At 48.9% G+C, this 15,066-nt stretch overlaps 1 protein-coding gene across 2 annotated transcripts in view; it reads left to right on the forward strand.

Moving 5' to 3' along the window:
- The first annotated feature begins 4,932 nt into the window (after nt 1-4,932).
- The window catches only part of CXXC1 (CXXC finger protein 1), an 82,185-nt gene continuing 72,051 nt past the window's right edge, over nt 4,933-15,066 (forward strand). Inside the window, exons 1-5 of one of the 2 annotated variants that reach the window (XM_029611530.1) lie at nt 4,933-5,089; nt 5,680-5,795; nt 6,283-6,383; nt 7,712-7,860; nt 8,059-8,220. In XM_029611530.1, coding sequence (XP_029467390.1) covers nt 5,087-5,089; nt 5,680-5,795; nt 6,283-6,383; nt 7,712-7,860; nt 8,059-8,220 — 531 coding nt within the window. In that variant the 5' untranslated portion in view covers nt 4,933-5,086. The other variant, XM_029611538.1, reaches the window with a different exon arrangement.

The following is a 15,066-nucleotide window of genomic DNA, read 5'->3' on the forward strand; positions in this document are numbered from 1 at the left end:
TTCCCTAAGGCGCCAATAGTGGGTACCTGAATCCTGGTCAGAGATATTTATCGTAGCCCAGACCGGCGCGTGGTTAGACCATGTAATAGTACCGATACCAACATCTTGAACTAAATTTTGTAAACTTTTATTGAGGAGAAGAAAATCATTCCTCGAGTAGGTGTCATGGGGATTAGAGTAAAAAGTGTCTGTCCTATCAGTGGGATGACGCTGCCTCCAGATATCCACCACACTCCACCTGTTCATGAGATAAGATAACTCAGAAGTAGCTTTCCATCCCTCTGCTTTGCGGTAGTTGGAGGTGTCCAGCCTGGGGTTCCTCACGATATTATGATCCCCTCCCCATATAATATCCCCTTCTGCAAAATTAGTTAATTCTTCATTTACTGATTGTAGAAAAAGGTTCTGGCCCGAATTTGGGGCGTATAGATTAACTATGGTAACAGTTTTTTTGTCAATTTGAATTTTTACGAACTGGTATCGACCCATAGGGTCTGCAAAATGAGATTTGAGTGCAAATGTCATCCGTTGTGCCATGAAAATACCAACCCCAGCATACTTAGAATGTTTTGTGCTGGCCGCCAGGAATGCGGTTGGGAAATTTCTGAACTGTAAAAGATGCTCGTGGCGTTCACTCATACATGAGTTTCTTGTATGAGTGCAATATCTACGTGTTGACTCATTAGGTCTCTGTTGAGTGACTGCCTTTTTGCATGAGAGTTAAGGCCCTTCACATTAAGGGACCAAATTTTAAAAGTCATATTTCTTCCCAAAAAGTCCAATGTATATACCTCTCCCTATTCTCGGAGAAACAACAGATCCCGCAGTGAAAACTCACAGGTCTCGTCTGAGCCCTGGTAATGTGCTCATGGACAGTACTACCCCCATCCCCCCCTTTCCCCATCTCAAGTGTATCCCCCTCACAGATACCTCCCATCTTAGGGGTCTTAGTCTCCAACAAGAGAGCTACTCTATCCATGGCATTTCAATATGCATACCATGAAAAGTTCTCAGTCCCGAATCCAAAAGCTGAGTCCCATAAAGTTGGCGTCACTGGTTTTGCGGCTAGCAGTGCAAATTAATGATAATCAGTACTAGAACTGCTGAATGTCCCCTCTTCAGCGATCAGGAGGAAGTTGAGTAGCTCAGGATGTTCCCTTCTGGAGTTCCAGACGACAATTATTACCCGCTCGCTGCCAAAGCGGTGTATCCAGCTTGTTTTCATCGGAAGGCTTGTGGTGGTTTCTGGTAGTGGCAAGTTTGCTTTGTGGAAAGCGTCTCTGGCATCCGCCTTATCTTTAACACGATGTGTGATTCCATTAGCCGTGAACGTCATGCTGAATGGAAAGTTCCACCTGTATCGTATGTTATTTTCAATTAATACTGTCATTGCAGGCCGCAACTCATAACGCTTTTGCAGCGTGGTTGTTGCAAGATCATTGTAAATAAAGATCTTATTGTCGTCCCATAACCACTCTCTTTTTCCTGGATGCATTATAGATAAGAGATTTTTCTTGAAAGGTTTGTAGACATGTCAGGATGTCTCGAGGCCTCTCTGATGTGCGCGGCCCCTGCACCCTGTGCGCTCTTTCAATGTGGAATGCTGTTGGGCTTGATCCAGTATCTGTGTCCACCCTCTCGGGATCTGCCAGTAGAAAATTGAATATTTTGGTGATCACTGCCGTGCAGTCTTCATACGCCGGTGTTTCTGGGATCCCCCTTATGCGTATGTTATTACGCCGGGATCTATTTTCAAGATCCTCCAGTTTTTCAAATAGTGATTTCATGTCTGCTTGATTTTGTGTTGTGTTGTCGGCCATTTTGTTAAGCACCACGTCATGGTGTTCAACTCTGATATCTAAATCATCCACACGATGATCCACCGCAGCTAACTCCTCTCGTACCACTGTGATGGATTGCAGGAGCTCCTGTTTATGCTGGTTGAGGTCCTTTCTTAAATTAATGAACCATTCCTGTAGTTCCGCGCGGGTAGTCAGGTCGGAGAGTGATGCGTGTGCCACGTGATCAATATCCGGTTCCGGGGCCTCGATCGCGGCCTGCTCCGTTGTCGGTGCCTCGGGGCTCTCGTGGAGCTTAGTGTAAGAAAACTGTGCTAAGTCCGTATTTTTCCTTTTGGAGGCCATCGCGGTGCTTAAGTGAGTAAATTGCCTGTTTTTGCAGCGATTCTGCAGCGATTCTGCGAGTACTGTCCATGATTTGGGCTAAATATAAGCGATGCCATGGAGAGCTCTCACTTCAGGCAGCCATTCCCACTGGTGACGTCAGCACGCCCCCGTCTGCGTATTTCTTTGTCTATTATAATTCATATTTGGTGCTTTCAGTGGTAAAACATGGGATATCTCCCTACAGTAGAGGTGCATAATCCACTTGCTCCGGATTCATCTGACTGGACGCTAAGAAACCTGTCTTTATCCTTTTTGAGATATGGTCTCCAGAACTGAATAAATACTCCAGGTGACATGTTATCGCTTCCTTTTTCCTGCTGGTTATACCTCTCTCTGTGCAGCCCAGCATCCCTCTGTCCTTAGTCACTGCCTTGACACATTGCTTTACTACCTTCAGATCAAAAGACACTATTACCCCAAGGTCTCTCTCCTGGTCCGTCACATCAGCCTTTCAGTCCCTATCATGTACAGCTCCTTTGGATTATTGCACTCCTTGGCACTGAATATAGAAACATAGTAACATATCAAATAATGGCAGTAAAAGACTCAAGTGGTTCATCCAGTGTGCCCAGCAAGTATTTTTATTTTTTTGTGGTAACTGCCGCTTCGTGCAGGTTACCCCATGCCTTCTGTTAAGTGTAGTAACTGCCGCTTTGTGCAGGTTACTCTCGTGCCTTGTTAAGGATAGTAACTGGCACTTTGTGCAGGTTACCTCTATGCCTTCTGTTAAAGTAGCTGCCAAACCTCACAGAGGTATTGAACAAAACCAGCCCCAGAATCAATCCTTGAGGCACTCCACTTATATGCTTCTCTCCTCAAATCTTATTTACTACTACTTGCTATCATCTGTCAATCAACCAGTTTGTAATCCATTCAACCAGCTAAGGACCCACTCCCAGGCTTCTCATTTTATTCAAGAGCCTCCTACATAGGACCATATCAAGTTTTGCTGAAATCCAAATAAACTATAACAACTAACAAGTGCTTCTCCTACTTCTCTAGTCACCATATCAAAAAAATCAATCAGACTTGTTTGAGACGACCCTCCTTTGGCAACATGTTGCCTTAGAGCCTTTAATCTACTGGATTGTAAATAGTTCACTATCTTTTCCTTCTGCAGAGTCTCCATTAATTTTCCCATCATCGAGGTAAGGCTAACCAGCCAGTAGTTTCCAGCCTCTTTCGCTGCTCCCAAGTTTGTAAAGCAGGACCACTACACTTCTCCAATCTTGCGCCACCAAGCATCTATTGAACAGGCCCTTCAGAGGACCCGACAGCACCTTACTATCTTAGCATGTATCTCACTAGACTTATCCAGCTAAGTATGGAGTTATTTGGCTAAATCAGGATTTATTTGGCATTCTGGCCAGAGCAGAAAAAACTTCTTTGTTTTTGCCAGTCCAGCGATTTTAAGTGCCAGCACAGCAGCACCGGAATCTTTACCCCATTGCTGAACAGGAGTAAAATTTCTAACACAAAGGGGCTGACGCAATCTTGGGCGCTGAGCTCAGCACGCCGCTACATGTGTGGCTGGACGCGTGTTTTGGACGCGTTTAGACATATGCTCAATGCAACATCGGGATTGGCGTGTCCAAACTGGTGCGTAGCTAATAGCGCTTATCACATACAAATGCCATGTTGATGAGGCTATTAGCTATTACCCCCGATGTAAAAAAAAAAGAAAAAAAGAAAAGTGTGCCTAATGCACATTTTTTAACCCTCAAAAATGCCAGCCCAAAACTGGTGTTAAGTTTTGAGGTACTCCAAGCCATGTTCAGAAAAGCAAAAAATACAGCTTTTCTGTGGTTGCTCTTACTTAATATCATTGCGATATAAGAAGGCAACTGAAAAAAAAACCTTAACAGCCGTCAGGTTAGGAAAAGGGAAGCTCAATTTACAAGCATCCATTTTCCTAACTCGTGGCTGTGCAGTTAGGAAAATGGATGCTTGGAAAATTCAGTGTCCATTTTCCTTACCTGTGCACAGCCACTTCTCCTGGGCACTCAATGCCATGGATGCACTAGGAACACACAATTTATCCATTGCATGTCCCTTTTCGCACACCAGCTCATTTGAGTATTACATAGAGCACCCAAGACAGGGGATGTGCATGCATTCAGAAAACATGCATCCAAGTTTGACGCACTTTTTTTTGCACACATGATATTGCATCAGCGCCAAAACTTTGGTCAGAGCCAGCGCAGCTCTCTGCATCGGGGAGTAGTGCTTAATGTCCTCATTGGCATGGGATTTCCATGTGAGGGTGCTACGCATTACTCACATTTTTTAACGCACATTTGTGAGCGTAAAACTTGTTTACGCTCATAAATCGTGCACTGAAATACCGATAAAGAGCTGCGTTTAGCAGAATTCACCTTTCTGCATCGGTATGTGAAGGGACTAGAACAGGAAGCAGAGCGCTGATATATCTAGCACCGTCCAATAGGGACATCAGGACAGACCCTAGTGTGCTCATGCACATAAGTGCTTAGTGCCGTTCCCAAAATTGCTGCGCTCACATAGGTTTGCCTAATGGGTGGATTGGCCGTCGTTACACTTATTTTCTCACAGTATCCTCAAAATACATTATTTTGCCCAAATAAAAAATGGTTATGGAAGTCTTATAACGCCACAATTAAGCTTTCTTTTGCCCGAACCAAAGGTGGCTGCAGTCCAGTTTGTCACCGTTCACCCTGGCAAAAGGCCACACAGACCCTAGGAAGAACAGAGAAGTCTGTGGGGCTCACCAGAGAGAGGCTTGGAACGCGGAACGGGAAGCAGCAGTTGCTAGGCGACAGGACCGGAAAAGGTGGAGATAGAGAGGAAAGACTGCGGCCTGGTGTGGGAAAGACTGCCGAGTGAACAATAACAATAACAAGGGAGAAGGGGCATAGTGGGAGATGGTGAGTCCTCCGGGGTCGGATCCCCGGTTCTTTATTTTCTTGGGTGCCTGGGCCCTTTTTATTGTGTGTCTCTTATTCGCCCAGGAGGCTTAGGTTGCACACCCTCTTTTTCGGCTAAGAGCGGTGAGTAACTTATTGGCTGAAAACTCAGGTTGCATATTGTCTCTTCCGTGACAAAGATCGTTGAGTTGCAGAGAGAAGCGCTTCGGCCAATATTTTAATGTTTGCTAAAGGTTGTTGATTATTATTATTGATTTTAAAAGTTGCATAATTTTATGTAACAGTTTTGTGTGTCATCTTTCGTCCCAAAAAAAATCTGGATGCTTAGAACAATGTAATAGGTTAAAAAAATATATGTGCTGCCACCTCAGGGGTGCAGGATGATGACAGCGATAATGTCTGGCAACCTTGTTGGACCTGAGGGCAACTTCAGAATGGGAGAAGTAGTGCTGTCCTCTTTATATCCTAGAGAAGAACTGGAAACTACCTTGCATCCAAGCCATAGGCTGTTAGCCAGTTTCTCTTGGGCAGATAGAATTTTCATGATCGAGTGTGACTTTGGTGGCAGAATTTCATCCTTTCTCTTTCAGGACATTGAATTTTCTGACCCTGACTTCCCAGCTGCTGGGGAAGCCAAGTCAGAGAACAGTGAGAACGCCCCAGTGTATTGCATCTGCCGCAAGCCGGACATCAATTGCTTCATGATGTAAGAATAGCCCTCTTTACTAGAATCTTTCATAAACCATTTAGGCACTTCTAGATGGAATAGCTTGGGAGTATGTTTCTTTTTCCCAGACTACATGATATCTTCTATAAGAGAGAAACATGAAACATTAATGTTTTAATTATTAGCACACAAGTATAACTGGATAAACGGACTCATATTCATCTGAAGTAATACAGAGTGTCAGTGACAGAGGGACAGAAAGATAAAGCGATTCACACAAGGGATGGCAATTCTGAGCTTCCCTGAGTTGTCATAAAATGATTAAATTCACTCTTTGGTTGCATAGGTGGGACCTAAGCTTCATCTATGTACTAGGCAAAATATAGTTCAGTATTTCAGGTTTCATTTTGAGAGGATCTCCTGATTAAAAACAGCTACTTGATATTATTAAGCCTTACTAAAATTACTTCACTTTTGGTTAGTTTAGAGGTTTTTAAAAAAATATTCATTCTGTGTTTCCTTCCAGTGGCTGTGATAATTGCAATGAGTGGTTCCATGGCTACTGCATCAGTATCACGGAAAAGATGGCCAAAGCTATCCGGGAGTGGTACTGCTTACAGTGTCGAGGTGAGGAGCCTGCATCCATTGGAAAGGGGCATGATTTATTTATTTATCAAATTATTTACTGACTCCCCAGTTTCCCAAGAAATCAGTGATGATTCTTTCTCTGTCTTCTAAATGTAATCTCATGCTCACTTCAAAATTGGTTGTGAGCATGCAGCAATCTCTGGAACAGATGACTTGGCAGCACATTTCTTTTATTTATTTATTTATTTAAAGTTTTTTTATACCGATTTTCCTGCATAAAATGCATATCAAACCGGTTTACAATGAAACAGAATGAGCAGGAAGTAAAATTCCTTAGTCTAATACATTTAAACGTCAATAATGAAATAATTTTAAACAACCCCTTGCAACCCCTGCTGCCTGTCCTCTTCCATATCAAAGAGGGGTAGATTTTCAAATAGCGCGAATTGGCCTACTTTTGCTGGCGCATCAGGCGCAAGCAAAAGTAAGCTGGATTTTAGTAGATACGCGCGGAGCCGCGCGTATCTGCTAAAAACCTGGATCGGCGCGCGCAAGGCTATTGATTTTGTATAGCCGGCGCGCGCCGAGCCGCGCAGCCTACCCCCATTCCCTCCGAGGCCGCTCCGATTTCGGAGCGGCCTCGGAGGGAACTTCCTTTTGCCTTCCCCTCACCTTCCCCTCCCTTCCCCTACCTAACCCACCCACCCGGCCCTGTCTAAGCCCCCCCCTTACCTTTGTCGGGGGATTTACGCCTCCCGGAGGGAGTCGTAAATCCCCGTGCGCCAGCGGGCCTCTTGCGCGCCGGGACGCGACCTGGGGGCGGGTACGGAGGGCGCGGCCACGCCCCCGGACCGCCCCGGGCCGTAGCCACGCCCCCATACCCGCCCCCAAAATGCTGCCGACACGCCCCCTAAACGCCGCGACGACCGGGCCCGCCCCCCGACACGCCCCCCTCGGAGAACCCCGGGACTTACGCGAGTCCCGGGGCTCTGCGCGCGCTGGTAGGCCTATGTAAAATAGGCTCACCGGCGCGCAGGGCCCTGCTCGCCTAAATCCGCCCGGATTTGGGCGGATTTAGGCGAGCAGGGCTCTTAAAATCCGCCCCAGAGTGTAGAATGTTATCGTCAACCAGTTACAGATGGGGAAATTGAGATAAAGAGAGATGGCAGAGTTGTAAATTAAAATTAGATAAAGTGACTCGTTCAAGGTCACAGAGTGTCAATAACAGAGCTGGGGACTAGAACTGAAACACAAAGAGAAAATGACTCCCCCCGAAGTTACAAATAGGAAATTAAGTTGTTGGTTATTTCAGTGGGTGTTGGTAGATTGAGGTTTAAGACTTTTCTCATTACCCAATGTCTCTATAGAAAAGGATCCAAGCCTTGAGATCAAATACCGGCACAAGAAGTCAAAGGAGAGAGAGCGGGAGGCAGAGAGAGAGAGGGCAGAGCGAGAGGAGAGGCTGAACCGCATGCAGGAGATAAAGAGTGACCGTAAGAAAGGATCAATCCCCAAGGTAAGGCTGAGTAGCTGGTATGTGCTGCCCTTAAAGTGTCTATTGGCGATATACAGTTGCCAAGGCATAGGATGTTGGGATTCCCACTGATTCCTTTGATTTTTTTTTAGTATGTGTTAAAAGTGGATTTCTCTGTGTTGCCAGTGACCTCTCTTTTCTCCCCTCTGATATGCTCTTTAAACGTTTTCCCACTTCCAGCAACAGATCAAGCGGTCTGCACGCATGTGTGGGGAGTGTGAGTCCTGCAGTCGCACTGAAGACTGCGGCCAGTGTGACTTTTGCCGTGACATGAAAAAATTTGGAGGCCCTAATAAGATCCGGCAGAAGTGCAGGCTGCGGCAGTGTCAAGTCCGAGCTCGGGTGAGTACCAGTAGCAAGGTTGGAGGATATAGGCATCATCTGTCACATCTGCCAGTGGAAACATTTTCCCAAGGAAAGGTGAAATAGTTTCAGATTTGTTGGGGTTCTTTTGTTTTTTGTTTGTTTTTTTTTTTTTTTGGAAGAGAGTGGATTTGGTGTCTGTGGAGGAGGAATCTGATTATTTTTTTGTGTTTTTGGCGATTGTTTTTTTTTTAATTTTTTGTAGTGTGTGTGTGTGTGTGTGTTTGTTTGTTTTTCAGCTGTGGCTTTTTGGCTTATTTTTCTGTCTTGTGTATTGGGTTTTGTAACTTCTTTGTCCAGAACATGATCTGAGATTCTCTGAAATTGCATGATACAGCAAAATGTTAAACATAGTTCCTGAACATACCCAGATCAGTCCAGAGAAATGGGTTGTGTATCCCTACCAGCAGTGGAGTCAGAGAGCAAAACTTTGGGCACTGCTACATATACAAGAGTGCCGCCTGTAGTCCCTCAGTATTTCTCTGACTCCAGCAGGTGGTAGGGTGCACTCCTGCATCTTAGTTAATTTTCAGTGTAGTTAGAAATTTGTTTTTTTTCTTTTTCCCTTTCGTTTGCTTCCTGAGGTTTTAGGCACTTTCGTGGGCCATCCCTCAGTGGAAGCCAGGCGTCCGGGGGGTTAGACACACCTGCCAGTGTTTCGCCCGCTCCGACTCGGGGAGTACAGGCCAGGGGCTCCTGGTCTACTTACCCCCGAAGCTGCTCCTTTGACCCCTGTTTGTGCTGGCTCCATCAGTTAGTCAATAAAGGCAGTTAGTTAAAAAAAAAGTTTCTTCAATGCTGTCGGTCTTTCATCTGAGGTAAGGAGTCGGCACCGGGGGGGGGGGGGGGCCTGCTGTGCAGAGGTTGTTTAGAGAGCATGTGTGAGTTGGGGCTTCTTTTCTCCTTCCACTCCCGGGGACCCGGGTTGTCTGCGAAGGGAGTGAGTAAGTGTACCAGGTCCGGGCTGCGTTTTCAGCACCTGTTTGACTGAACAGCGCGGTTACTGCGTTGGAGGCCTATTTACTGTTTTTTCCCGCGCGCCTGCCTGCCTGCCTCAGGTCTACTTCTCCTCACAAGTTTTGGGAACGTGTGGCTGCGCGGCTCGGCATGGCACCGCGCAAATTGGCGATCTGCTGCATGTGTGGGGCGTGTGGGCAGACCTTAGATTCAGCGTCTGTTTGCCCGGTCTGCTCTTCAAGATTAGAGGGCTCGTCAGGGGCGGCCCCTCCCCCTCAGGGGGGGGGGGTGACATGTCGTGGATCGTGGATCGCGGGAGGAGGATTCACTTCCCGTTTCGGCCTCCATGGGAGAAGATTCGGTTTTGGGGGCTGGGGAACCAGCACCACAGGACCCTCCAGATGAGGAGGCGGACCTGGGGGAGTTTTCTCCAGAGTTTATCTTATTAATGCATCAGGCTTTCCTTGCACGGAGGCAAGCGTCACTAAAAAGACCCGGGCAGGCTGGTGACCCCGCCGAACCTCCCCTGAAGCAGGGAAGGACCGCAACCACTCAGTAGTGCCCAATTGACCGCCCCCGACTGGGGGATGATGGTATCAGGGGCTCTCAAGAACCAGGCCTTGGGTCAGGGTTGGCGCCGGCCTCAGGTCTGGGGTCAGGTACAGCGCCGGTTCTGGGGTCGGATCTGAACCAGAATCCTGATCTGGTAGACATGGACCCGGACGATCCTGATGGGGACAACCTCCCTCCGGCGGAGGGAGATGATCTCAGTGTTGTCTGCTTGTTTAAGCGAGATGAGCTGCGTCCGCTTATTCCCCAGGTACTGGATGTCCTGGGCCTTACGGTTTCTCAGGAGGAATCCGATAATGAAGGGGTTAATCCAGTCCTCGATGGCATACGGGGACTGACAACCTCATTCCCTTTGCCTAAGAAGGTCCGCAAGCTAGTGACCCGCGAGTAGGATGTTCCGGATGAGGGTTTAAAGGTGGGTAGGGCTATGGGAAACCTCTATCTATTGTTGTCGGATGTTCTGGACCTCCTGAAAATTCCAAAGGTGGACGCGGCTGTCTCTGCGGTCACGAAGAAGACCACGATACCCATAGCGGGATCTGCCGCTTTAAAAGACATTCAAGACCGCAAGCTGGAGATCCAGTTGAAGCGGGTCTTTGAGGTATCCGCTTTGAGCTTTTGAGCGGCAGTCTGCGCTAGTCTTATGCAGAGGGCATGCCTGTGCTGGGTCCAGGAGGCTGGTGCCAATGCTGGGGACGCAGGCGGTGGCACACTGCAGGTTGCCCGTTTTGGAGGTGGGCATTGCCTACGGAGTGGATGCGCTCTACAGTCTCGTTCGGACCTCGGCTCGGTCCATGGTTTCAGTGGTGGCAGCTCGTCGCCTTCTCTGGTTGCGGAATTGGGCAGCGGACTTGTCCTAGAAATCCCAACTTTGTAACCTTCTCTTTAAGGGCAAGCTTCTCTTTGGGGAGGAATTGGATCAGCTGGTCAAGCTGCTCAGGGAATCCAAGGGCAATAGGATGCCAGAGGACAAAAGAATGTCAAAGAAGGTTTTTCCCCCTCGAGCTCGTTTTTGGGATTCTCGCCGCTTTAGATCTGGCAGATATACCGCTCCATCTGGTCCTAAACAAGCGTGGGGACACCAGCAGTCCTTTTGCGGTGGTTGCCGCACTGGGAGGGACTCTGGACACCTCGGGCGGGAAGCAGTAAACCCGCCCAATGAAGCCATGAGTACCCATTCCGTCGTCAAAGCTGTCTGAGGCAGATTATCCATCTTTTACATGGAATGGGCAAGAATTACCTTGGACCACTGGGTCTTGGAGGTGATCAGAGATGGTTACGCCCTGGAGTTCTCGCGTTCGGTTCGGGAGGTGTTCATCGAGTTCTATGTGGTCTCTCGCATCAAGCGTGACGCGGGTACAGGACACTCTGCAACGACTGCTTGAGCTGAGAGCCATTGTCCCCGTTCCGGAAGCTCAGCAGGGACGGGGTCGGTACTCGATTTACTTCGTGGTTCCCAAAAAGGATGGCACGTTTCGTCCCATCCTCGATCTGCAGAAGGTCAACCGTTGTCTGCGGGTCCCTCGTTTTCGGATGGAAACCCTGCAGACGGTTATGGCTGCAGTGCGAAAAGGAGAGTTTCTAGCGTCCCTGGATCTCACGGAGGCGTATCTTCATATTCCGATTCAGCTGCATCATCAGCAGTTCCTGCGATTCAAGGTCTTGGGTCAGCACTTCCAATTTCAAACCCTCCTGTTTGGTCTCGCCACAGCCCCTCGGACTTTCACCAAGATGATGGTGGTGGTAGCAGCCTTCCTTTGCAAGGAGGGGATTTTAGTCAATCCTTACCTGGATGACTGGTTGATTCGCGCCAAGTCTTGGGAGGATTGCGAGAGGTCAGTACGAACATTGATGGTCACCATGCAGTCACTCGACTGGGTCATCAATTTGCAGAAAAGCCATTTGGAACCCACCCAGGAGCTGATTTACTTGGGAGCGCAGTTCGATACCTTGCAAGGCAAGGTGTTTCTGGCAGAGGATCACCTGATAAAGTTACAGATCCATGCTCTGCTGCAGAGGAAGAATCCCACAGTCTGGCATTATCTGCAGGTCCTGGGCTCCATGGCTTCCACCTTGAATTTGGTTCCCTGGGCGTTCGCTCATTTACGACCCTTACAACATGCGCTTTTGTTGCGCTGGAGTCCGGTGTCGGAACAGTTCCATCTTCCAATGCCACTGCTTCCCAAGTCCAGGCTCAATCTATCATGGTGGCTGTCGCGAGACAATATGGGCTGGGGAGTGGATTTGGATCCTCTGGATTGGGTAATAATCTCCACCAATGCCAGCCTGTCCGGCTGGGGAGCGGTGTGTGCAGACAAATCTGCTCAAGGCCTCTGGTCGCCGACATCAAGCTCCATCCGGGCAGGGTGATACTGGTGGCACCAGAGTGGCCATGTTGCCCGTGGTTTGCGGATCTGGTTCGCTTGGCTCTAGAGGGTCCTTTTCAGCTGGCTCATCTACCGCATCTACTCTGCCAGGGACCCATATTTTCGGATCGGGAGGATCACTTCTCTCTCGTGGCCTGGCTTTTGAGAGGCAACGTTTACGCTTGAAGGGTTACTCTGAGCAGGTCATTTCCACGCTTCTCCAAGCTCGCCGTCCGGCCACCTCTATGGCATATGTTAGAGTCTGGAAGCTTTTTGAGATGTGGTGCCTCCAACGTTCCTGCGATCCGCTGATGGTGGACGTCACCCGGGTGTTAGAATTTTTGCAGCAAGGGCTCGCTAAAGAGTTAGCGTTCAATTCCCTTCGGGTTCAGGTGGCAGCGCTGGGTGCCCTGCGGGGTCAGTTGAATGGAGGTTCACTGGCTGCCCATCCGGATATTGCTCGTTTTCTCAAAGGGGTCAAACATCTTTGGCCTCCAGACCGTCCTTTATGTCCCGATTGGAGTTTGAATTTAGTGCTCCGGGTTCTTTGCGGAGCTCCCTTTGAGCCTCTCCGCAGGGTGTCTCTGAAAGTTCTGACTTTAAAGACGGTGTTTTTGGTGGCTATTTGTTCGGCCCGTCGGATCTCAGAATTGCAAGCATTGTCGTGTTGGGATCCCTTTCTTCGGATTCACGACGATAGAATTTGTGTGCGCATGGTTCCATCTTTCGTTCCCAAGGTGGTCTCTGCCTTCCATGTCAATCAGTTGGTGGAGCTTCCCGGTTTTCCTCGGTGGTCTCGGAACTCCACTCAGGGCACGGACCTTCATCTCTTGGATGTCCGGCTGGGGAGCGGTGTGTGCAGACAAATCTGCTCAAGGGCTCTGGTCGCCGACAGAGGGGTCCTGGTCCATCAATCGACTCGAGACGAGAGTGGTGCGGCTGGCCCTACAAGCGTTCCTCTCCTGGATACACAACAGAATGGTTCGGGTGTTCCCCGACAATGCGATGACTGTGACTTACATCAACCAGCAGGGAGGGACAAGAAGTCCCGTGGTGGCGCTCGAGGCACTCCTCCTGTTCACCTGGGCGGAATGCCATCTCAGGGGAATTGCAGCTTCTCATGTCGCAGGAGTGGAGAACGTACAGGCCGATTTTCTAAGTAGACAGCAACTGGATCCAGGGGAATGGGAACTCTCTCTCACGACGCGTGGAACCTCATTTGCACCGGGGCGTGCCGCAATTGGATCTGATGGTAACCAGGGCGAATGCGAAGATGGAACGATTCTTCAGCCGTCGGCGAGAGCAGGGCTCTGTGGGTCTCGTCATGCTGGTGTGTTCCTGGCCCATGGGGATTCTTCTGTACGCCTTTCCTCCGTGGCCCCTCATAGGTCGGCTTCTCCGTCACATCAAGCTCCATCCGGGCAGGGTGATACTGGTGGCACCAGAGTGGCCACGTTGCCCGTGGTTTGCGGATCTGGTTCGCTTGGCTCTAGAGGGTCCTTTTCAGCTGGCTCATCTACCGCATCTACTCTGCCAGGGACCCATATTTTCGGATCGGGAGGATCACTTCTCTCTCGTGGCCTGGCTTTTGAGAGGCAACGTTTACGCTTGAAGGGTTACTCTGAGCAGGTCATTTCCACGCTTCTCCAAGCTCGCCGTCCGGCCACCTCTATGGCATATGTTAGAGTCTGGAAGCTTTTTGAGATGTGGTGCCTCCAACGTTCCTGCGATCCGCTGACGGTGGACGTCACCCGGGTGTTAGAATTTTTGCAGCAAGGGCTCGCTAAAGAGTTAGCGTTCAATTCCCTTCGGGTTCAGGTGGCAGCGCTGGGTGCCCTGCGGGGTCAGTTGAATGGAGGTTCACTGGTTGCCCATCCGGATATTGCTCGTTTTCTCAAAGGGGTCAAACATCTTTGGCCTCCAGACCGTCCTTTATGTCCCGATTGGAGTTTGAATTTAGTGCTCCGGGTTCTTTGCGGAGCTCCCTTTGAGCCTCTCCGCAGGGTGTCTCTGAAAGTTCTGACTTTAAAGACGGTGTTTTTGGTGGCTATTTGTTCGGCCCGTCGGATCTCAGAATTGCAAGCATTGTCGTGTTGGGATCCCTTTCTTCGGATTCACGACGATAGAATTTGTGTGCGCATGGTTCCATCTTTCGTTCCCAAGGTGGTCTCTGCCTTCCATGTCAATCAGTTGGTGGAGCTTCCCGGTTTTCCTCGGTGGTCTCGGGACTCCACTCAGGGCACGGACCTTCATCTCTTGGATGTGCGGCGCGCCTTGTTACACTATCTAGAGGTTACCAATGACTTCAGACGTTCAGATCATTTATTCCTCTTTTTTGGGGGCCCAAAAAAGGGTGAAAAGGCGTCTAAAGCGACCATCTCTCGTTGGATTAAGGAAGCTATCGGCTCCTCATACATTGCCCGAGGGCGGCAAGTGCCTTTGGGTTTCAGAGCTCACTCCACCAGGGCCCAGGCTACTTCCCGGGTAGAGTGTCAACTCCTGTTGCCTCAGGAGGTTTGTAGGGCGGTAGTGTGGTCTTCCTTACACACTTTAACTAAACATTATCGATTGGACGTTAAGGCTTCTGATGAATCGTCCTTTGGTGAGAGTGTATTGCGCGCGGGTCTTTTGGGTTCCTGCCCAGTGTAGGGTGGCTTGGGTAATCCCACTCTCTGGACTGATCTGGGTATGTTCAGGAAATGAAATGGTTCTTACGTGCTAATTTTCGTTCCTGTAATACCACAGATCAGTCCAGAGGCCCACCCCTTTCTTCAGATACTGAAAGACTGCTTTTGTTTGAGATTTACTGTGTTTTGATATGGAGCTCCGTGTGGCAGATTTTCTCAATGGAGCAGTTTCTTCATGTTGTTTCCTTTTGTTTTTGGTAGCAAGGAGGTTGTCGATCTGTTTGGGCTTCAACCTCTTCCGCTAG

The sequence above is a fragment of the Rhinatrema bivittatum genome, chromosome 1 (assembly GCF_901001135.1).
Source record: "Rhinatrema bivittatum chromosome 1, aRhiBiv1.1, whole genome shotgun sequence".
Taxonomy (NCBI): Eukaryota; Metazoa; Chordata; class Amphibia; order Gymnophiona; family Rhinatrematidae; genus Rhinatrema; species Rhinatrema bivittatum.